We start from the raw sequence: 23,627 nt of genomic DNA on the forward strand, positions 1-23,627 counted from the left end.
GATCCGCCCTGATCTTAGGTCATCACCCTGCTGTGGACTGCAGATAGAACAGAGTTTTTGGCTACAATTAGGCACCTTTACATTGTATATGTTTGTTAATGTGCATTGTCCCATGTAACAAAGATGTAACAAATATAGCAAATGGCGACTTCCTATCAGGAGTTTTATAATACATCAATGAACAAGCTTATTGGTGTGTGGTGGGACTGGCGAAAATTAAGCAGGAGAAAATGCGGTGGGTTATAAATTATTTAATGTCTCTGTGCGGCCCGGTAGCAAATGTGTCACGGACTGGTGGATAGGGACCACTGTTGTAAGAGACTGTTTCATTATGTTTGTATTTTATATTTCTTGTTTATCACTTTGCAATACTGATACATGATACTTAGTGTTTCACTATAGCTGGACCTTATTAGCACCCAGCTTCTAAAACTCATAGCTCATCCTCCTTAATAGTGAAATATGCATCTGTAAAATATATGGTTCTGGATCATTATTTGTCCCAAAGTAGTTGTCGTTGCCTCTCATGTAGTGTGCCACGATTAGTAGGAGTCGTTGTTGACAGAAGTAGCGTTAGTTGCTATGCGTTCTGTGAAGTCAATGCACCCAGGAAAGAAGTTCCAGTAATGCTTAAAATGACCAAAATGCGTAAATATTACACATTATGTTACTACATTACATATATACTTCCAGCATGTATATGGAACATTGTTGGAGGTTTTAGGATTTTTTTAGCGAGCTTTATAGGCAAAATAGGTCAATCCCCATGACCTGCATTGTTAGCCGCCTCTTGCCAGCACTGATTTTTACTATTTAGAATGCACAGAAAAGAGAAATAATATTTTTGTCTCACACAGGGATTGTGGATGGTATGCAAAATAAAAAAAATAAAAAAAGTGCAGTTTCCCTTTAATGTAATAATTTCATGTGATGTCATCATTAAATGGCCCTGATATGTCAAAAGGCATTAATAAATCATGTGCTTTACCTTTACAACTAAAAACAGTAGTTCAGCCGGGATATGCTCATTTCAAAATTAGATTTATAGCCCCGAAATATTAATATTGTTTTAATTTCGATGCCACGCCCTCCACCGTTTAACCACTTACAAAATCTGTGAGTGTGTTACATCCAGGTTGCCAGTTACGCACCTCCACCTACATCGAGCTACTGCCACTGGTAAAGTTACTAAACATGTCAGACCTTAGTAAATCTAAAAGGCGTTGTTACAATTCTCAACTTATTCATGACAAAGCCAGAAACAAAACGAGGATTTGTATCGGGGATGCCTTTGAAAGATGGAGACAATTGAAGGCAGAGAAGATTTTTTCATCTGACGCCAAACTTGCTCATTTCCTCCTTGATAAGTAAGTGAGGCATTTTCGTTTTCTTATTACTTGTAATAAATGGAAATGGACATTTCGTATGTAAACTATATTGTCCGATACAGATATGATAACTTCCGGTTCCGGTTCACCGTGCGTGACTGCTCGCTGACTGCTCGCTGTTTCGAAAAAGCTAAGTATCGTTCTATTTGTGTGCTTTTAAATTGTTCTGCAGCTTTCTTTATTACTTTCTCAACATATTTAGTAGTACTATTTAACTTGCAAATCACCCGATCTCTGTCTCTCCACCCCTCCCGCAGCTAGCTAGCAGCTAGCTGCTAAGCTAACGAAGCTAGCGCGGAGAAAGGCGTCGCCGGGCGCCGGTCAGAAGGAGTCTACTCCTGCACACCGTGACCAGGACTTCTCGGAAGACAGCAGGAACTTCACTTGGTGACAGAAAACACCGTGAGTATGGCTTCCTGCGCGTCTTGCACCTTACTCACGGAGAGGCTGGCTCTGCTAGAGGGCCGTGTCCGCCAGTTAGAGCAGAGTAATCTCGTAACTTTAGATGTTGCGGACACATCTGCTAGCGTTAGCTGTAGCGAGCTAACTAGCCCAGCCTGTAGCAGTCCTAAGCGGCCTACAAGCTACGGTGTACCGGTTGAGACGCATAATAGATTTAGCTCTTTAGCTAGTCCTACACCCCAGTCTACCGGGCACCACACCTTAGTCATAGGGGACTCCATCACCCGAAACAAAGCTTAGCAAACCAGCCACAATTAAGTGCATCCCGGGGGCCCGAGCACCTGACATTGAGGCTAATCTTAGGGAGCTAACTCGCAACAGGCCTAGTAAACACGTACGACAGGCTAATCGCACCACTAGTTATGCGAATATAGTTGTACACGTTGGCTCCAATGACACTAGAATGAGACAGTCAGAGATTACAAAGAGAAACATAGCCAGGACTTGTGATCTCGCTAGAAAGATGTCCAGGCATCGAGTAATTGTCTCTGGCCCCCTGCTTGCGAGAGGCAATGATGAGAGATATAGCAGATTAGTCTCGCTTAACAAGTGGCTGGCTAGCTTCTGTAGACAACAGGGACTAACGTTTATTGATAATTGGCCCTCTTTCTGGGGCAAACCAGGCTTGCTGATGAGGGACGGCCTTCACCCTAACCAGGAAGGCGCCATCATCCTGTCTAAGAACATAGACTACTGTTTAAGTCACATTTGACTAACTACACTAGAGCAAGCCCGGTCACAGGCAATTACAGAGCCTGCTAGTCCGGGTGAGGAGTCAGTTAAGCTAGAACTAGCCAGCACCAGGCTGGATAATTCCTGTACGCATAGCAATTTTCTTAGAATAACACACAACTCACATATTGTGTTTTCTGTTGTGAATGTGTCAGGGGTAGATATGCATTCTACTGAGGTGGCAAATCATGATGCGTTCAGTCGATCGCAGCATCAAGCAAACAATCTGAAAATTCCCGTCGTATCAATTCCTAGATATGGTCGAAACTATTTAAAGTGCACTACGTATAATAAACGCAACATTATTAATATTTCTACTACGGATAATTTAAACAAAAACTCGTCAAAACAGCCCAATACTTATAATATGGGTTTTTTAAACATAAGATCATTGTCTCCCAAAACGTTATTAGTTAATGAGGTCATTAGAGACAACAATCTTAACGTCATTGGTCTTAGCGAAACCTGGCTCAAACCAGACGAATTTTTTGCGCTAAATGAGGCATCTCCTCCTAACTATACGAATGCGCATATTGCCCGTCCCCTTAAAAGGGGTGGGGAGGTCGCACTAATATACAATGAAAACTTTAACCTTACCCCTAACCTAAATAATAAATACAAATCGTTTGAGGTGCTTACTATGAGGTCTGTCGCACCGCTGCCTCTCGATATGGCTGTTATCTACCGCCCCCCAGGGCCCTACTCGGACTTTATTAATGAATTCTCAGAGTTCGTTGCTGATCTAGTGACGCACGCAGACAATATAATCATAATGGGGGACTTTAATATCCATATGAATACCCCATCGGACCCTCAGTGCGTGGCGCTCCAGACTATAATTGATAGCTGTGGTCTTACACAAATAATAAATGAACCTACGCATCGCAACGGCAATACGATAGATCTAGTGCTAGTCAGGGGTGTCACCACCTCCAAAGTTATGGTACTCCCGTATACTAAAGTAATGTCCGATCATTACCTTATAAAATTTGAAGTTCTGACTCATTGTCAACAAACTAATAATAATAATAACTGCTATAGCAGCCGCAACATTAATGCCGCCACAACGATGACTCTTGCTGACCTACTGCCTTCGGTAATGGCACCATTCCCAAATTATGTCGGCTCTATTGATAACCTCACTAACAACTTTGACAATGCCCTGCGCAAAACCATTGATAGTATAGCACCGCTAAAACAAAAAAGGGCCCCTAAAAGGCGCACCCCATGGTTTACAGAGGAAACCAGAGCTCATAAATTATCATGTAGAAAGTTGGAACGCAAATGGCGCGCGACCAAGCTTGAGGTTTTCCATCAAGCATGGAGTGATAGTTTAATATCGTATAAACGCATGCTTACCTTAGCTAAAGCTAAATATTACTCAAATCTCATCCGCCTCAACAAAAACGACCCTAAATTTTTGTTTAGTACAGTAGCATCGCTAACCCAACAAGGGACTCCTCCCAATAGCTCCACCCACTCGGCAGATGACTTTATGAATTTCTTTAATAAGAAAATTGAACTCATTAGAAAGGAGATTAAAGACAACGCATCCCAGCTACAACTGGGTTCTATGAACACAGATACAACTGTATCTACGACGGATACTGCAATACAAAATAGTCTCTCTCTTTTTGATGAAAAAACATTAGAGGAACTATTACAGCGTGTAAGTGGGATAAAACAAACAACATGTTTACTTGACCCACTTCCTGGGAAACTTATCAAGGAGCTTTTTGTATTATTAGGTCCATCAGTGCTAAATATTATAAACTTATCACTTTCCTCTGGTACTGTTCCCCTAGCATTCAAGAAAGCGGTTATTCATCCTCTGCTCAAAAGACCTAACCTTGATCCTGACCTCATGGTAAACTACCGACCGGTGTCCCACCTTCCCTTTATTTCGAAAATCCTCGAAAAAATTGTCGCACAGCAGCTAAATGAACACTTAGTGTCTAACAATCTCTGTGAACCTTTTCAATCCGGTTTCAGGGCAAATCACTCTACGGAGACAGCCCTCGCAAAAATGACTAATGATCTACTGCTAACGATGGATTCTGATGCGTCATCTATGTTGCTGCTTCTTGATCTTAGCGCTGCTTTCGATACCGTCGATCATAATATTTTATTAGAGCATATCAAAACACGTATTGGTATGTCAGACTTAGCTTTGTCGTGGTTTAACTCTTATCTTACTGACAGGATGCAATGCGTCTCCCATAATAATGTGACCTCGGACTATGTTAAGGTAACGTGCGGAGTTCCTCAGGGTTCGGTTCTTGGCCCTGCACTCGTCAGTATGTACATGCTGCCGCTAGGCGACATCATACGCAAATACGGTGTTAGCTTTCATTGTTATGCTGATGACACCCAACTCTACATGCCCCTAAAGCTGACCAACACGCCGGATTGTAGTCAGCTGGAGGCGTGTCTTAATGAAATTAAACAATGGATGTCCGCTAACTTCTTGCAACTCAACGCCAAGAAAACGGAAATGCTGATTATCGGTCCTGCTAAACACCGACATTTATTTAATAATACCACCTTAACATTTGACAACCAAACAATTACACAAGGCGAATCAGTAAAGAATCTGGGTATTATCTTCGACCCAACTCTCTCGTTTGAATCACATATTAAGAGTGTTACTAAAACGGCCTTCTTTCATCTCCGTAATATCGCTACAAAATGCGGCTGCTAGACTTTTGACAAGAACAAGAAAGTTTGATCATATTACGCCTATACTGGCTCACCTGCACTGGCTTCCTGTGCACTTAAGATGTGACTTTAAGGTTTTACTACTTACGTATAAAATACTACACGGTCTAGCTCCGTCCTATCTTGTCGATTGCATTGTACCATATGTCCCGGCAAGAAATCTGCGTTCAAAGAACTCCGGCTTATTAGTGATTCCCAGAGCCCAAAAAAAGTCTGCGGGCTATAGAGCGTTTTCTATTCGGGCTCCAGTACTATGGAATGCCCTCCCGGTAACAATTAGAGATGCTACCTCAGTAGAAGCATTTAAGTCCCATCTTAAAACTCATTTGTATACTCTAGCCTTTAAATAGCCCCCCTGTTAGACCAGTTGATCTGCCGTTTCTTTTCTTTTCTCCTCTGCTCCCCTTTTCCTTGAGGGGGGCGGGGGGAGCACAGGTCCGGTGGCCATGGATGAAGTGCTGGCTGTCCAGAGTCGGGACCCGGGGTGGACCGCTCGCCTGTGCATCGGCTGGGAACATCTCTGCGCTGCTGACCCGTCTCCGCTCGGGATGGTGTCCTGCTGGCCCCACTATGGACTGGACTCTTACTATTATGTTGGATCCACTATGGACTGGACTCTCACAATATTATGTCAGACCCACTCGACATCCATTGCTTTCGGTCTCCCCTAGAGGGGGGGGGGGGTTACCCACATATGCGGTCCTCTCCAAGGTTTCTCATAGTCATTCACATCGACGTCCCACTGGGGTGAGTTTTTCCTTGCCCATATGTGGGCTTTGTACCGAGGATGTCGTTGTGGCTTGTGCAGCCCTTTGAGACACTTGTGATTTAGGGCTATATAAATAAAGATTGATTGATTGATTGATATGATATTGTCTAACAAAGCTAGTATGTTCGTGCAACGAATGCTTAGGAGCAAAGCACCATCACACTAGTGTAGCTTAGCATGCTCGCCCGGTCAGTGACACATCAACATATAGGCTAACGGGGCAAATATATGCCCGTTAGCCTGTATGTCGATGTGTCATTCAACTGACAGGGCAAAATATATTTTCAATTTACCTATGTGGATATGAGTAGTGTCAATGCCTATTTGGTTCTCAATATGCTGATACGCTGAGGAAATGGGTTCCAACATTAGCACAGCTAATTGCGGTTTCTGGTACTGTATGTGCATCAGGCACATATGTGGTGGTATTTACTTGGCACAATATAATGCATTACATGTAATGATTTTCTACTTTGTGTATTGACATGGTAGTAGGCTATATGATTTATGCGTAACGTGGTTTTTGCGTAACGTGGGTTGGCTCATAGAATTGCACTCTGCACTGAAAGATGTTGATGTGCGTACATGGAAGACAATGCAGTGCGTCAGGTTGGATGCAACATGGAGTTACGCTGAACGAAACGTGGTGGTCATTTTACGGTTGGCCTTGGCTTGCCATCAAAGTAGGCCTATGCGATATATTATATATTATATATCACTATATATAATTATTTTGATGGTGGTCCGTGGGGACAAACTAGACATTTTAGAAGCCAACAATATGTCCCGACGAAAAATATTGCTGCGTAACTTTATAAATATGTTTGGCTAATCGACATCAGTAAAATGTGGCATAATTACTTAGTAAACCATCTTGCAAGAAACATAAACAAGAGAAACCTACAGCGTTATACTCGTCGATTGCCATTTGAAGTTCCTTGGAGTAGGATTCGGATTTGGCTGCGTATCTGGCAACCTCAGTCATGGAGAGTGGAAGGGGACTACATCATTTTGACCGTGATTGCAGTACCATTTCTGGCCACATTACTACATATTGCAACTTTAAGCCGACCGATCCATCCATTTTCTACCGCTTGTCCCAATTTGGGGTTGCTGGAGCCTATCTCAGCTGCATTCGGGCGGAAGGCGGGGTACACCCTGGACAAGTCGCCACCTCATCGCAGGGCCAACACAGATAGACAGACAACATTCACACTCACATTCACATACTAGGGCCATTTTAGTGTTGCCAATCAACCTATCCCCAGGTGCATGTTTTTGGCGGTGGGAGGAAGCCGGAGTACCCGGAGGGAACCCACGCAGTCACGGGGAGAACATGCAAACTCAACACAGAAAGATCCCGAGCCCGGGATTGAACTCAGGACTACTCAGGACCTTCGTATTGTGAGGCACATGCACTAACCCCTGTAGACATCAATTAAAATAATATAACAAATATATAAATTACTATATTTAAAAATAATATATACATTAAAAAATATGGATATGTCAGATTAAACATTTCAGTAGCCAGGATAATGCTTAAGTCCCCCTTTTTGATTCTGTTCATGTTTTTCCGCTTATCCAAGCTTAGACTTCCTTCTCCTCCTAGACATTCTCAGGCCAGCTGAGAGTCATACTGCATCTCTTCAATGTGTCCTTGGTCTTCCCCAAGGCTTCCTCCCGGTCCGATGTTTATGTATTTATTTAATCAGGACAATGCACAATGATTAACAATTCACAGACTGTAAATTAAACAGATCATAGCATAGTTGCCAATTTACATCTGGACATAAAAACATGAACACGGAGGGACAATATTTGTACTATAGTCTTAAGACCTTTTTGAATACTGTACGCTAACTTTGTGGAAAGTGTTTTGAGAAAACCCTTTGATGTTAAATGGGTTAATCTTGTATAGCGCTTTTCTACCTTCAAGGTACTCAAAGCGCTTTGACACTATTTCCACATTCACCCATTCACACACTGATGGCGCGAGCTAACCACGACCCATCAGGAGCAAGGGCACAACGGACGTGACTAGGATGGTGGAAGCTGGGGATCAAACCAGGAACCCTCAGGTTGCTGGCACGGCCACGCTGTTCCCACTGCACACAGCAAGTTCCATTAAGACTACAGCAGAGCGAGATATCAATGACCTCTGACCTCACAAATTGACACAAATCCCCAGCAATACACTGTGATGTGGGTGTCCCAATATATTTGTCCCTGAAATAAAAGCAGCCATGTTTTTCCTATTATGAATTTTTGCTTTACCATCGAAAATCTCCAAGACGTCAAACTCCCTGTCGGAGTGGAAACTCTCAAACGTGATGGTCACGTTGTATCCCTTCTCCACCGTAACGCTCCAGGAACACATCTGGAGATTGGGATAGCTCCCAGGCCAACCCGGGCTGAGGATCACACCCGTCGAGTCGTATCGTACGTCATGAGCGGGGCATTGGACTGGAGAAAAAATAAATAGCACATCCAGCTTTTACTGACATGTTCTTTAAAAAAAAAAATGTTTTAAATGGATAAACTCAAGCAAACCTTGGCAGGTCGGAGGCAGTGCATCCATCTGTAGCCTCTCTCCCAGGCGGCAGGTTAGAATCTCACTTCCCACCAATGAGAACCCAGGATGGCACCTGTACCTGATGATGTCACCTAGAGACCAGCATAGGAAGCCATGTCAAGTAATGGGGGAGTGAAGTAATGACTACTATAACAACCACTTCACCAGTGATTCTCAAACCGTGGTACGCTGGCTCTATCGAGTGGTATGCCAAAGAATCACTTTATTAAAGTACAGTGTTTTATTTTCCAATATTTAAACACAGTGTTACTTTTCAAACTTTGTGTAATGTTACAGTGGCCAAAATTATATATATGTAAATACAACCTCTGCCTTGTTTTCAATGAATTACTACCTACTACTTGGATAACCAAGTTTTTTCTGAGGAGGAACTTGGTGAAACGAGTTTGAGAACCACTGCACTACACTTTTTAATAAGACAATACAAGAGCTGTATAAAAACAGTGTTTATTCTATGTAGTTTGCAATTGTGCAAATTCCAAAACACAATATAATGAGCTCCTTAAATACAACCAGAAGTTTGGGGGAAAAAATGCTTCAAAAGTCAAAGAAAAAAATCAAAAGTTCAGGTCATTAACAAAATTAGCAGCTCTAGTAAAGAGCTAGCTGCTATACTGTACATCACTTGTTATCAAAAAGGAAGCTGTAATTTTGTTTTTAAGTTTTACATGGGTTAAGTTTCTTTTTACGCATGCGTGACAATTCAAAAGTTAATAACAAAGCACAGTTTCGTAAAAATACAAGCAGATATTAAAACTCTGTTTGATTGTTAATGTTCACAGCGAGACAGTGTGTTGTCAACATTAACTGACTGAACTTTACTGAACACATACTTAATACATTATAATCTCTTAGGACAGACTTTGTCACGGTCTGCGAGGCAGTTTCTGGGTTCGATGTTGTTTTACTTTTGTTGAGTGTTTCTTCCTGTCTAGCGCCCTAACTTTTGTTCTACTTCCTGTTTGTATGGTTTTTCTGCAAGGCTATTTTTTAGTGCTATTCTCTTCACTTGTTCCAGGATGGCAATTAAGAGGCTCGCCTTTCACTTAGTACCCCTCCAGATGCAGGTTCACTGTCTTCTAAATGCCACAGTGATCTGTTGATTCCTGAGTTCATGCTCAACCTGCATCATCTTTCTTATGTCTGGTACCTAATGAAATGACCTTCTGCCTGCACTTTGCCTAACAACTCTGCATCCTGAGGTCACGCCAACATCAACCTCGTAAAACCGTGACAGGCTTATTGGGTACTTTAGGTTTCACTATTGTTTATTCATACCATTATTAGTAGCTAACTTCTTTTTACACCTGCATGACACAAGTGAGGCTTTTTTTCCACGTTCTATTCATGCGACGAGAATGTTCGCAAGACATTTTTATATGTACTGATTAATCTTTGTCTTGTAAAATCTCCACTTTGACCCTGGAACAGAATAATTATTTTTGACACCATATGTCATATTGTAGTAACAATTTTTTATCTATATGAAAGAGAACTCAATCGAAGCACTATCTGTATGATGTAGTGCTAAATTTAGATACAGCTCTTGGGAAGGAGTACCTAATGTTTCGACCGTCTGTATGTGTCTCCTTTTAAAGTAAATTGTCTTTGGTAGACTTCAGAGAGGGTGACCTGAGGTGCTGCGCGTGTCTCATTTGCAGCCTCCATCACAATGACATGTCTAGAGGCACGCAGACAGCTCACCTATCTCCAGCTCACCGTCCTCCATCAGCATGTCAGCGTTGGGCACTTCTGCGGGGGGCTGGCACACCCTTAATTGGTAGGCTGGGAGACAGACGACACGGCACAAGAGGCCGAAAAAGAGAGAAGACACGGTAAAAATGTGGCATGCATTGCTCCATCTACTCTGCTTTATTCGTTTTGGTTAACCTCGCTTTATTGCAATTGAACTCCTTGAGGACGCATGGTTAGGTCAGCAAAAGCTGGAGTGGCTACACAAATACACAACCCGTCTTGAATCATAAAACGGCACCAGCCACCGGCGCTGAAAGGCTGTAATCGATAACGCCGCATGACTGTAGATCACATAGTAACCCGGCAAGAGAGGAGAGCTTAGGGCTATAAGTCAAGATGAAATTGACTATGAAAATGAGACATGCCGATACATATCTGCCGCCACTCCTGCATACCGAAACGAATATGCTCTGCATATGTTTGTGTGCATGCACTATGCACTATGTGAGTGTGCATGCGAGGATCCTTAAGAGCAGCCATTGATCTCACTAATCTCATCCTCATAGCCGCTTCCGAGTCACATCAGCTTTCTCAATCTCGCGCCCTCGACCTCATCGTCCAACTCCTTTATATACAAAGTGCTATATGGGCCACATATGGGTTCACCCCAGTTCTTGATCCAGCTAAAACAAATAAAGCTCTAAAACATACCCTTAGCATGAGTTCCCTGCTGCCTAGATAGGGAGTCAAAGATATAACAATATACAGTGGAACTTCCAAGTTATTAACCACTCTATTTGCAAAGTTTTCGGTTTACGAACCTTAAGATTGAACCAAATAGGCCTCTGTGAGCGAACCATGTCTCGGTCTGCTAATGCTTGATTCATTCATTCAGTCCATGTGCTGCTGGAAGCTTAAGGGCCCTGCCATTTTGATGACATCACTTCCTGTTCAATACAGTACACACGGCGCATGGGGACTATCCTTCACTATATGGACATTTCAATGTATGAACCATGTTCTAGGAGTTCTTACATTGAGGTTCCAATGTACATGCATGAAGTAATGATGGACCATTCTGAGGTAAAATCAATGGTTGCTGGTATGATGTCGTCAAGGGATACAGTATACAGTATATATTTTTAATTGGTTAACGATATCCGATATTCCGATATTGTCCAACTCTTATTTACCGATTCTGATATCAACCAATACCGATATATATAGTCGTGGAATTAACACATTATTATGCCTAATTTTGTTGTGATGCCCCGCTGGATGCATTAAACAATGTAACAAGGTTTTCCAAAATAAATCAACTCAAGTTATGGGAAAAAAATGCCAACATGGTACTGCCATATTTATTATTGAAGTCACAAAGTGCATTTTTTTTTTAACATGCCTCAAAACAGCAGCTTGGAATTTGGGTCATGCTCTCCCTGAGAGAGCATGAGGAGGTTAAGGTGGGCGGGGTCTGGGGGGGGCGGGGTTGAGGTGGGGGGGGGGGTGTAGTAGGGGTTGTAGCGGGGGATGTATATTGTAGCGTCCCGGAAGAGTTAGTGCTGCAAGGGGTTCTGGGTATTTGTTCTGTTCTGTTTATGTTGTGTTACGGTGCGGATGTTCTCCCGAAATGTGTTTGTCATTCTTGTTTGGTGTGGGTTCACAGTGTGGCACATATTTGTAACAGTGTTAACGTTGTTTATACGGCCACCCTCAGTGTGACCTGTATGGCTGTTGACCAAGCATGCTATGCATTCACGTGTGTGTGAAAAGCCGTAAATATTATGTGATTGGGCCGGCACGCAAAGGCAGTGCCCTTAAGGCAGTGCCCTCTGTGCTTCTCCCTACGTCCGTGTACCACTCCGTACAGCGGCGTTTTAAAAAGTCATACATTTTACTTTTTGAAACCGATACCGATCATTTCCAATATTACATTTTAAAGCATTTATCGGCTGATATTATCGGACATCTCGAGTAAAAACGTGTTTTGTGTATGAGGTTACAATGTAAAACATTGCCTAGCAACAATCATTAAAGGGCGCTGCCCCCAATGCCTTCTGCACTAGGGGCTCTGATTTGCGGCGGCTGCTCTGGCTCTGGCTCACGGGTTCCTCGCTGTGTGCCCTGTGTCAGAGTCATTGTGGTAATTTTCCCGCCATCATGCACCTCCTGGTGTACTCGGCTCCCTCAGATAGTGTTTTCTCCCCTGGTTCCTCTGTGCTCAGCCGCATGTTTTTTACAATACTTTTATTACGTGTGCATGTGTGTTGTGGAAGGAAATGGGGGTTTAGGAGTGGGGGGCCTGACTGACTGTTTGACCCTGGAATTATTTGTTTTTTAAATGTTTTTATATGTAAAACACTGTGTGCTACATTGTATATGTATGAAAAGTGCTATACAAGTAAATGTTGATGATTGAGGATGGGCAGCTTTCACATTTCAATCGATACAGTACCAATTCCCATTATCTGGGAATCAATATGGTTGTAACAACTAGTAACAACTAACTTGGGCAAGTTTTCTGCCAAGTCAACCTGCGTTATACGTGTATAGGGAAACTGGAGGTACAGCCTGTTCTGTATTGCTTCAAATAGTATGCTATGCTTTCCCGATGACATATTAGGAACATATCATCAAATGTGCCATCTTACCGTGGTAGCTCAAAACAAAGAATCCAGCTCCAGAGAAGTCTGAGTGGAATTTAATAAGGATGATGTTGGAGGTTGAATAGACGGACTCCAGAGCTGTGTTTCCACTGAATTGGCCAATCTGTGGGGATGATTGGTCAGGACCGTCCCTGCAGGGGAAAAAGGAATGAAAAAAAACTTAACTCAGCCGTGTCCTACAAATTTGGGACATATCTACTTCTTTGAAGAATGGCCAGAGAGGACACTCAAGTAAGTTACTGCTCTCATTAAGCGGTCATTTGTTGTCAAAGATAGAGCTTTGATGGTATTTACAACACCAAAGCTGGAAAGTCCTACACCACCTTCAAATGGAGATAAAGTGCCTTTGTAAGAATGGTGCCAAAAATAGTAAAGCACAAAGACAAGGCACACATACGATAATATACTGTTACAGTATGTCTACTAACTTGTCCTAATGGACGCTACCTACATCCTGTTAAGAACCAGCGTCCTCTGCCGTTTACATTTGCAGATGAAACTTATAACTGCGACAAAAGAAACAAACCAACGCAAATTGAGAATGCTGGTTCTCAGTAGATATACCATAAACAAATATATATATATGTGGAAAAATTAGGAGACATTTGGGATTGTTGTAAGAAATTCCGGCATAAACATAATACAGATATCCTCAAAGTTGTATCATTAGACAAATAGTAGAGATGGAAATCATACAAAAACTGACGATTCGATTCCTATTCTTGGAGTGACGAATCGATTCAGAGTCAATTCTCGATTGAACACGATTCTCGCTTCAAACCAATTCTCGCAATATATTATTTGTGATAAAGATGATACCAAAACCTCTTCAAATAAGGTTACAGGTTACGAAAGCCCCTCTTGGCTGCTGACATATGACATATGCACATCGAGTAAGCACAGATTTGGCTTTTAAAACATTTATTAAAAAAAGAACATTGTAAAATTTGCGAGTCAATTAAGATTGAATAAGAATTAATAAGAATACCGATTCAGATAATTGTTTTCTTTTAGCAGCCAAATAGTCAATGATTTATGGAGAATTATTTGTAATTAGTAAAAGATTTTGGTTGATGGCAGCCATGTTTTTCAACCAATCCTGCTCAAATTTAACCGACATGTGCTTGTCCGCCCCCAAAGGATGTGAGCCAAATTTTGTGGCGATTCAGCAGATAACCCAAATGATATACATTTTCATCCTTTGGTGTACAACAATTCAGCTGAAAAAGAGTTATACCTTTCTATTCCTATTTGTTAATGTCACAAATGTGACTTATCTGGAAGTAACTTTTCCGATGGGCTAAAATGCCGCAACCTGTCTCTTTGTTGCATTGGTGTTTTCGAGAAGAGGTACTTTTAAAATGCCATTGGTGTGAAGGGTAATTCGTTTTGAACCAAAAAGGGTAGCACTAGCATATCGAGCAAGACAGGAAGTTATCTGTGAACTCCCAGGTCAGACCGGGTGAGACTGAACTGCAGGAGTTGAATTTACTAATAGAGCCCCCACAGTACATGATTTAAAAAATGGTAATTTCCTGCTGTTTGAGTGACTTTGGATGAGGCTAATTACACCTGATAAAGGAAGAAAAGTCATCAGGGTTAGCCTCCTCTGATCCACATTAGGTGGTCTCAGCGGTCTCCGTCATCGCTTTTAACTGCAAACGCATCGACTTGACAACGTGTGTGACATACATGATCATTCCTACAACACTGCCGATGCCCCCGTAGCTCTCCGGGTAGGAGACTAATTAGCATTCAAACTGTCAGGTTCTTCTGGTGCTGGACCAGAGAAGGGCCGCTATGAAAATGACAACCCCACGGTGGAAATGGTGCTCCCTGCTGAGAAGCGCTGTACAGAAGCATTCCTTTCTATGTGATTCTAGTCATTTGTACACTTAGCAACGGACGATCTTAGTAGTAAGCGATTTGCAAAATGGACTAGGTGGACTGCAGACAAGTATAGATTGTGTGGTCATGTGGTTTTGTTCATGTTTAAGAATGGATTTGAACTAACTTGTTCAGGTGACATGATTGCACGGGGCACAGTTCAGAACAGCTGTATTACAACGGTAATAAGTACACTAGGAAGGGAGCTGAAATGCTTCTATTTGTCACCGTTTACCTGACGCATGAAACATGATGGTTAATGGGGGATGGGGGTTCACTATCCACTTTATCATACAGATGGCAGTATATTGTTGAATATCTTAAAATGTGTTTTGTGGCACTTCCAACTTTGACCACATCATCAGTTGCAGAGTGGTGCTTTCCATCATATTCAGTAAACTGCATCACAAAACGATTAAACCCCTTCCCCGCTCCCCAACATTGCTCTTACGCGAGACTCACCCAGAAATGAATGAAACCTTTCCTTACTGTACAAATCATACAGATCGGGTATAAATACTGTCTACCCTAACACACCCGTGCTAAGTAAAAAAACACTGGTAGCTAAAATCAAACGTTAAAACATAAATAATTAAATGTATTGTCTGTATATGCTACATTATTACACAAGAACTATTATTTCTTACAGTATGTGTTGTCAATGCATGGTGTCACTTGTGTACCGTACCGTTCTTGGCATGTTCCATAAAATGTAAACACTATAAGCTGAACAAAAAACTGATGTAGATACTGAAGCTGGATCCACGCTACAGGGTTCAAGTGACATGAATCCGATTTTATGCAGCACAGTTCGCAATAAGGTGTCTTTTAAATGCGGCGACTACTCATACACATTGGATAGACCGTCTACCCCAAGCCTATTCAATTGGCGAGTTCAGTTTATACCTTGTGCGACAAACATTTTTGCATCAAAATCATAAATACACAAGAATGCTCCTGTTGTGTAGAGGAACTTGGACCAGTGTAAACACATTGGTAGATCCTTGTTTAATCTTGCTAGCAAACATAGAACACTGGGGTTCAAACTTGAGATTTACATCACTGAGGCGTGCCTCAAGGCAGCCCATTAGGTCCTCTCCTTTTTGGCAAGTACACATTTTTTTCGTAATGGGATTCATGTAACTCAGGTGTTTACTTCAGATGCAGTCTCTAGTCATTTGTTCAACTTCTTTAGTTATACTAGTGGTGTTCCTTAAAGGGGAACATTATCACCAGACCTATGTAAGCGTCAATATATACCTTGATGTTGCAGAAAAAAGACCATATATTTTTTTAACCGATTTCCGAACTCTGAATGGGTGAATTTTGGCGAATTAAACGCCTTTCAAATATTATATTCGCTCTCGGAGCGATGACGTCACAACTTGACGTCACATCAGGAAGCAATCCGCCATTTTCTCAAACACCGAGTCAAATCAGCTCTGTTATTTTCCGTTTTTTTGACTGTTTTCCGTACCTTGGAGACATCATGCCTCGTCGGTGTGTTGTCGGAGGGTGTAACAACATGAACAGGGACGGATTCAAGTTACACCAGTGGCCCAAAGATGCGAAAGTGGCAAGAAATTGGACGTTTATTCCGCACACTTTACCGACGAAAGCTATGCTACGACAGAGATGGCAAGAATGTGTGGATATCCTGCGACACTCAAAGCAGATGCATTTCCAACGATAAAGTCAAAGAAATCTGCCGTCAGACCCCCATTGAAACTGCCGGAGTGTGTGACCAATTCAGGGACAAAGGACCTTGGTAGCACGGCAAGCAATGGCGGCAGTTTTTTCCCGCAGACGAGCGAGCTAAACCCCCTGGATGTCTTGGCTCACACCGTCCCAAAGATGATCAAGAGAAGAATAACGACCCTAGCTTCACTGGCCTGCTGACATGAGGGTATGTCTACAGAATATATTAATTGATGAAAATTGGGCTGTCTGCACTCTCAAAGTGCATGTTGTTGCCAAATGTATTTCATATGCTGTAAACCTAGTTCATAGTTGTTAGTTTCCTTTAATGCCAAACAAACACATACCAATCGTTGGTTAGAAGGCGATCGCCGAATTCCTCCTCGCTTTCTCCCGTGTCGCTGGCTGTCGTGTCGTTTTCATCGGTTTCGCTTGCATACGGTTCAAACCGATATGGCTCAATAGCTTCAGTTTCTTCTTCAATTTCGTTTTCGCTACCTGCCTCCACACTACAACCATGCGTAATCTGTTGAATCGCTTAAGCCGCTGAAATCCGAGTCTGAGTCCGAGCTAATGTCGCTATACCTTGCTGTTCTATCCGCCATGTTTGTTTGTGTTGGCATCACTGTGTGACGTCACAGGAAAATGGACGGGTGTATATAACGATGGTTAAAATCAGGCACTTTGAAGCTTTTTTTAGGGATATTGCATGATGGGTAAAATTTTGAAAATAACTTCGAAAAATAAAATAAGCCACTGGGAACTGATTTTTAATGGTTTTAACCCTTCTGAAATTGTGATAATGTTCCCCTTTAACTAACTCACCACCATGAGGCATGTGGTAGTTCATGCAGTTCTTCAGGAGGTCCATGAAATATAATCAGAATTATCCCCCCTAAAAAAGCGTCTTCTGGCACTAAAAGTAGATTTTGATTCAAGTGACAGGATTACGATTTTACGCGGCACAGTGCGGAATAAGAAACTTGTGCTTATTTCTACTCTTTTTCGAGAATAGGTAAGTGAAGACATCTGATGTTACTTGGTAAGGGTGTCTAAAATAAACAAAACCATTAGCATGGCAAGCAATGGCACCTACCAGACAGTGATGTAGTCATATATGGGCTCCGTGCTGAGGACAGTGAAGTTGATGTAAATCCCGTGTCCGGGCGGAACCCTCACACTCCAAACACAGTCCTGGAAATTGGGGTATTCCTCGGGGTGACCGGGTGAGTAGATGGTTCCATTTAATGATGTGATGTTTCCACCACACAGAGCTGTGAGAATCACACACAAAAGAGAGCTAAGTATGACTAAATCAAACCGGTGGGAAATACATGAATAGTTTTAATAAATTAGACTGTAATCAGTGAATCTCCTCTTTATTTTAATTGTACTGCTCTGCTTTGGAGTTCAGCACCACAAAGAGCCACCAGAGGGAACATTATACACCCACAATTAGCTGCAGCCATATAATAACACTTGTTAAAAAAAGAAGTATCTGATGAGTTACAGGTCACCCTCCGTCTTAATTGCACTCGCTATTATTTCCGCTTTTATTCCAGGTTCCAATATCACAGTCATAATAGAAATTTGTCAGGAAGGAATTAAACTACTGTGCATATTAAGCAGTAGTGCTGAAAGTGAGATAACAGAGCTAATTGTAGGAATATCAACAACACCATTACTACAAAGGCAAGAATACAATCTTAGCAATATCAATTTGATAATAAAAGAATGTAAAAAAAAAAACAGTTTAAAAACAAAAAGTAGTACTGATAGTATTACATAATATAAAGAAACATGTGATTTATTACAATCCTAATAATTCAATCATTTCAATCAATTCAATCCCCACCTTCTACCATCCTAGTCACGTCCGTTGTGTCCTTGGGCAAGACACTTCACCCCTTGCTCCTGATGGCTGCTGGTTAGCGCCTTGCATGGCAGATCCCGCCATCAGTGTGTGAATGTGTGTGTGAATGGGTGAATGTGGAAATACTGTCAAAGCGCTTTGAGTACCTTGAAGGTAGAAAAGTGCTATACAAGTATAACCCATTTATCATTTATTTATTTATTTAAGTATTTGAATTAGTGTTTTAATTGATAAAAATGTAATACAATAAACTTATGTTAAAAAGACAAAACAATTTTAAATAGTGATACAAAATATGTGGAGTACTACATACTACATATGGTGCAATTCAATAACCAGAATCAACAATGTGTTCTCGCAATAAAAAAAAATCATGAAATAGAATAATGTCAAAAAATAGGACAAAAAGAAGTAATAAAGTAAATAAATCAAAATAATTTGGAAAATTAGATGAAAAAAAAAATTATGCAGTAATAATTATCAAGTGTTCATGAGTTTTCTGTTAAAAATAATATTACGGGAATACAATAATAAAATGAAATTGGAACAAATAGTTATTAGGGAAATAAATTAAAAAATATTTAAATTTAATATATTTAATAATAATTATTAAGTATTTTAAAGGCCTACTGAAACCCACTACTACCGACCACGCAGTCTGATAGTTTATATATCAATGATGAAATCTTAACATTGCAACACATGCCAATACGGCCGGGTTAACTTATAAAGTGCAATTTTAAATTTCCTGCAAAACTTCCGGTTGAAAATGTCTAGGTATGATGAAGTATGTGCGTGACGTCGATGGTTGAAACGGAAGTATTGGGATGCCATTGTATCCAATACAAAAAGCTCAGTTTTCATCGCAATATTCCACAGTATTCTGGACATCTGTGTTGGTGAATCTTTTGCAATTTGTTTAATGAACAATGGAGACTGCAGAGAAGAAAGCTGTAGATGCGATCGGTGTATTAGCGTCTGGCTACAGCAACAGAACCAGGAGGACTTTGACTTGGATAGCAGACGCGCTATCCGACGCTAGCCGCCGACCGCATCGATGATCGGGTGAAGTCCTTCGTCGCTCCGTCGATCGCTGGAACGCAGGTGAGCTTCGGTGTTGATGAGCAGATGAGGGTTGGCGTAGGTGGAGAGCTAATGTTTTTATCATAGCTCTGTCGAGGTCCGTAGCTAAGTTAGATTCAATGGCGTCGTTAGCAACAGCATTGTTAAGCTTCGCCAGGCTGGAAAGCATTAACCGTGTAGTTACAGGTCCATGGTTTAATAGTATTGTTGATTTTCTGTCTATCCTTCCAGTCAGGGGTTTATTTATTTTGTTTTTATCTGCAGTTAAGCCCGATGCTATTACATTAGCTCTGTAGCTAAAGTGCTTCACCGATGTATTGTCGTGGGGATAAAAGTTACTGTGAATGTCCATTTCGCGTTCTCGACTCTCATTTTCAAGAGGATATAGTATCCGAGGTGGTTTAAAATACAAATCCGTGATCCACAATAGAAAAAGGAGAGAGTGTGGAATCCAATGAGCCCTTGTACCTAAGTTACGGTCAGAGCGAAAAAAGATGCGTCCTGCACTGCACTCTAATACTTCACTCTCACGTTCCTCATCCACGAATCTTTCATCCTGGCTCAAATTAATGGGGTAATCGTCGCTTTCTCGGTCCCAATCGCTCTCGCTGCTGGTGTAAACAATGGGGAAATGTGAGGAGACTTTCAACTTGTGACGTCACGCTACTTCCCGTACAGGCAAGGCTTTTTTTTATCAGCGACCAAAAGTTGCGAACTTTATCGTCGTTGTTCTATACTAAATCCTTTCAGCAATATCGCGAAATGATCAAGTATGACACACAGAATGGATCTGCTATCCCCGTTTAAATAAAAACAAAAATCATTTCAGTAGGCCTTTAAGTGCTTTATTTTAAGTCGTTTGGAAAGAAAAAAAAAAAATTCCATAAAAGTTAAGTAAGAACAAAAAAAAAATATGACGCAATTCAATAACCAGTATCAATAACTAAAGTAGTGAGGCTTTAATGGCTTTGGTCTGTCATATAGAGAGTTAAGACGCTTGGCCCGAAGCTCCCTGCAACTCTTTTCTATTCATAAAGAAACACAAATGCTCCAAGTTTGACTCTAACAACTGCGTATATTAAACAGTAGCGCTGACAGAGAGATGATAAAGCTAATTATGGGGAAATAAATTACGACACAATTAAAAAAAGAAAACAATTCTCATCTGCTAAACATTAATTATATATGTGTATGGATGGATTTACCTTCACATCGTGGCAGCGGGTGGTTCCAGTTGCGGCTGATTCCGTGCAAACACGTCAGCGAGGCGTCTCCCATGAGAGAGTATCCGGGCAGACACTCAAAGGACACAGTCATCCCCACGCTGAAGTCGGTGCCGATTACGATGCCGTTCCGGAAGGGCCGAGGGTCGGGACAACTGTGGAGCTGGTAGGCTGCCAAATGTCAGGAGAAGTTAGTGTCCAAGGGAGCCATATTTGGTAAATTAGCACTAGAGTCAAAATTAGAAATCTAAAAGCCATACAATGTATATAGAAAATGTAGTGGTACCTTAAGAGGGTTTTGAGACAAGAGTCGTTTTTCGACTACTGGGTAATTATTATGCTTTAAATCAGGGGTCCCCAAACTACGGCCCGCGGGCCGGATCCGGCCCCCCAGCATCCAAAATCCGGCCCACAGGAAGTCCCAAGTTAAAAAAAAAAGTTTATTTTTTTTATTTTTATTTTTTTAAATCTTTTCTTTCTAATCCATTTTCTACCGCTTGTTACTCTTGGTGTCTCCTAGCCGCTCAGGCAAATCATATTGTCTAAAAATGAACTTTCCAATCGATAACGTGACAATGTTAATTGATGTTAAATGACAAAACGGATTATAAAGACAATGTATATATGAGCACACACATATACAGTATATATATATATATATATATATACATATATATATATATACATATACATATATATATATATATATATATATGTATGTGTGGGAAAAAAATCACAAGACTATTTCATCTCTACAGGCCTGTTTCATGAGGGGGGGTACCCTCAATCATCAGGAGATTTTAATGGGAGCATTCGCATACCATGGTTTATATAGGGCACAGAGTGGGTGGGTACAGGCTGGCCTAGGGGCGTGGTGATTGGCTCATGTGTTACCTAGGAGGTGTTTCCGTCTATGGCGGCATGCTGTAACAATTTCGCTGCGCTTGTTGAGGGATGACAGGTCTGGACGGTAAATAATAAACAGTTTCTCTTTCAAGCATAGGTTGCATCTTTTATTACCACTATTGTAAGGTGTGCTGGATGCAAGAATTTGCCATGTTATTGAATATTCAACATTATTGTCTTTGAGGTCCCAAATGTGTTTGCTGAGTTCTGTGGTATTTCGCAAGTTTTTGTTCCTGAAAGAAGCCTTGTGATTGTTCCATCTGGTTTTGAATTCTCCCTCGGTTAATCCTACATATGTGTCGGATGTGTTAATGTCCTTGCGTATTACCTTAGATTGGTAGACAACTGATGTTTGTAAGCACCCCCCGTTGAGAGGGCAATCAGGTTTATTTCGACAGTTACAGTCTTTGTTGGTTTTGGAGTCGCTCTGTCTGGGGGCCGACGGCTCATTTGCAATTGTTTTGTTGTGGTTTGAGATGATTTGTCGTATATTGTTCATGCAGCTGTAGCTCAATTTAATGTTGTTCTTGTTGAATACTTTTCTTAGGGTGTTGTCTTTGGGAAAGTGTTTGTCAATCAGATTGAGGAATTTGTGTCCAATGTTAGTTGAGACGTTTTTGCTGTATGGGGGGTTGTACCAGATGATGTCGTTTCGTTTTCTGTTCTTTTTCGGCTGGTTTCCTGGCGTGGGTTCATAGGTGAGGGTGAAATAGTATCCGCTTTCATCAAGGGCTTTTTGGTACGGGGGGGTTGCTTGGTCAAATTCAGCTTTGCTAGATGACAGCATCGATAGCCTTTTATTGATTCCGGTAGGTATTCTTTTCGTGGTGGTGGGTGGGTGGTTGCTGTCATGGTGCACGTATTGGAGTGTTGTGTTGGGTTTCGTGAATGGTTGGTAGCTGTTATTTCTCAGGTTGAAAGTGACGTCAAGGAAGTTGACGGTTTGCTTGTTGGCTTCAATCGTGATCCGTAGGCCGTTCTCTTTGAAAATTTGGCATATGCGCTTCTTGGTATTCTCGCTGCTCCTTGGCGAGGCGCGACACACTGCCAGTCCGTCATCACGGTAAATACCAAGGTTCAGATTGAGGCTAGCGAGCTGGGAGAGGAGGAAACTCCCAACGAGTTCACACGTTTCTGCTCCGTCATATATATATATATATATATATATATATATATATATGTGTGTGTGTGTATATATACACACACACATATACAGTATATATATATATATATATATATATATATATATATATATATATATATATATATATATATATATATATATATATATATATATAAACATATACAGTATATATATATATATATGTATATATATATATATATATATATATATATATATATATATATATATATATATATGGGACGGCGTGGCGCAGTGGAAGAGTGGCCGTGCGCGACCCGAGGGTCCCTGGTTCAATCCCCACCTAGTACCAACCTCGTCATGTCCGTTGTGTCCTGAGCAAGACACTTCACCCTTGCTCCTGATGGGTGCTGGTTAGCGCCTTGCATGGCAGCTCCCTCCATCAGTGTGTGAATGTGTGTGTGAATGGGTAAATGTGGAAGTAGTGTCAAAGCGCTTTGAGTACCTTGAAGGTAGAAAAGCGCTATACAAGTACAACCCATGTATCATTTATTTATTTATATATATATATACAGCCTGACCCCTGGCCAAATTTATTTAACTTAATGTGGCCCCCGAGTCAAAAAGTTTGGGGACCCCTGCTTTAAAGCAACAATTTGAGTTACAAGCATCTCCGCCATTAGTCGTAAAAAACACCCAAAGTATTTGGTCTTACTTGCTGGATTATCATATGGCTGGAGATCAACATAACTTTGTTTTCCAGCAATGGGAAGAAAAAAGCAGGTGATATTCATTTAATTACAGAATGAAATCATTAAAATAATAAGTC

General features: G+C 41.3%; 1 protein-coding gene across 6 annotated transcripts in view; it reads right to left on the minus strand.

Moving 5' to 3' along the window:
• The window catches only part of csmd3b (CUB and Sushi multiple domains 3b), an 877,422-nt gene that overhangs the window by 110,871 nt on the left and 742,924 nt on the right, over positions 1–23,627 (minus strand). For all 6 annotated transcript variants that reach the window (XM_061966990.2, XM_072914110.1, XM_061966991.2 and 3 more), the window contains 6 exons: positions 20,773–20,961; positions 17,708–17,885; positions 13,012–13,157; positions 10,370–10,450; positions 8,623–8,736; positions 8,347–8,535 (listed from right to left, as the gene is read on the minus strand). In XM_061966990.2, coding sequence (XP_061822974.1) covers positions 8,347–8,535; positions 8,623–8,736; positions 10,370–10,450; positions 13,012–13,157; positions 17,708–17,885; positions 20,773–20,961 — 897 coding nt within the window. The remainder of the gene's footprint in view (positions 1–8,346; positions 8,536–8,622; positions 8,737–10,369; positions 10,451–13,011; positions 13,158–17,707; positions 17,886–20,772; positions 20,962–23,627) is intronic.

Source organism: Nerophis lumbriciformis, linkage group LG11 (genome assembly GCF_033978685.3).
Source record: "Nerophis lumbriciformis linkage group LG11, RoL_Nlum_v2.1, whole genome shotgun sequence".
NCBI lineage: Eukaryota > Metazoa > Chordata > Actinopteri > Syngnathiformes > Syngnathidae > Nerophis > Nerophis lumbriciformis.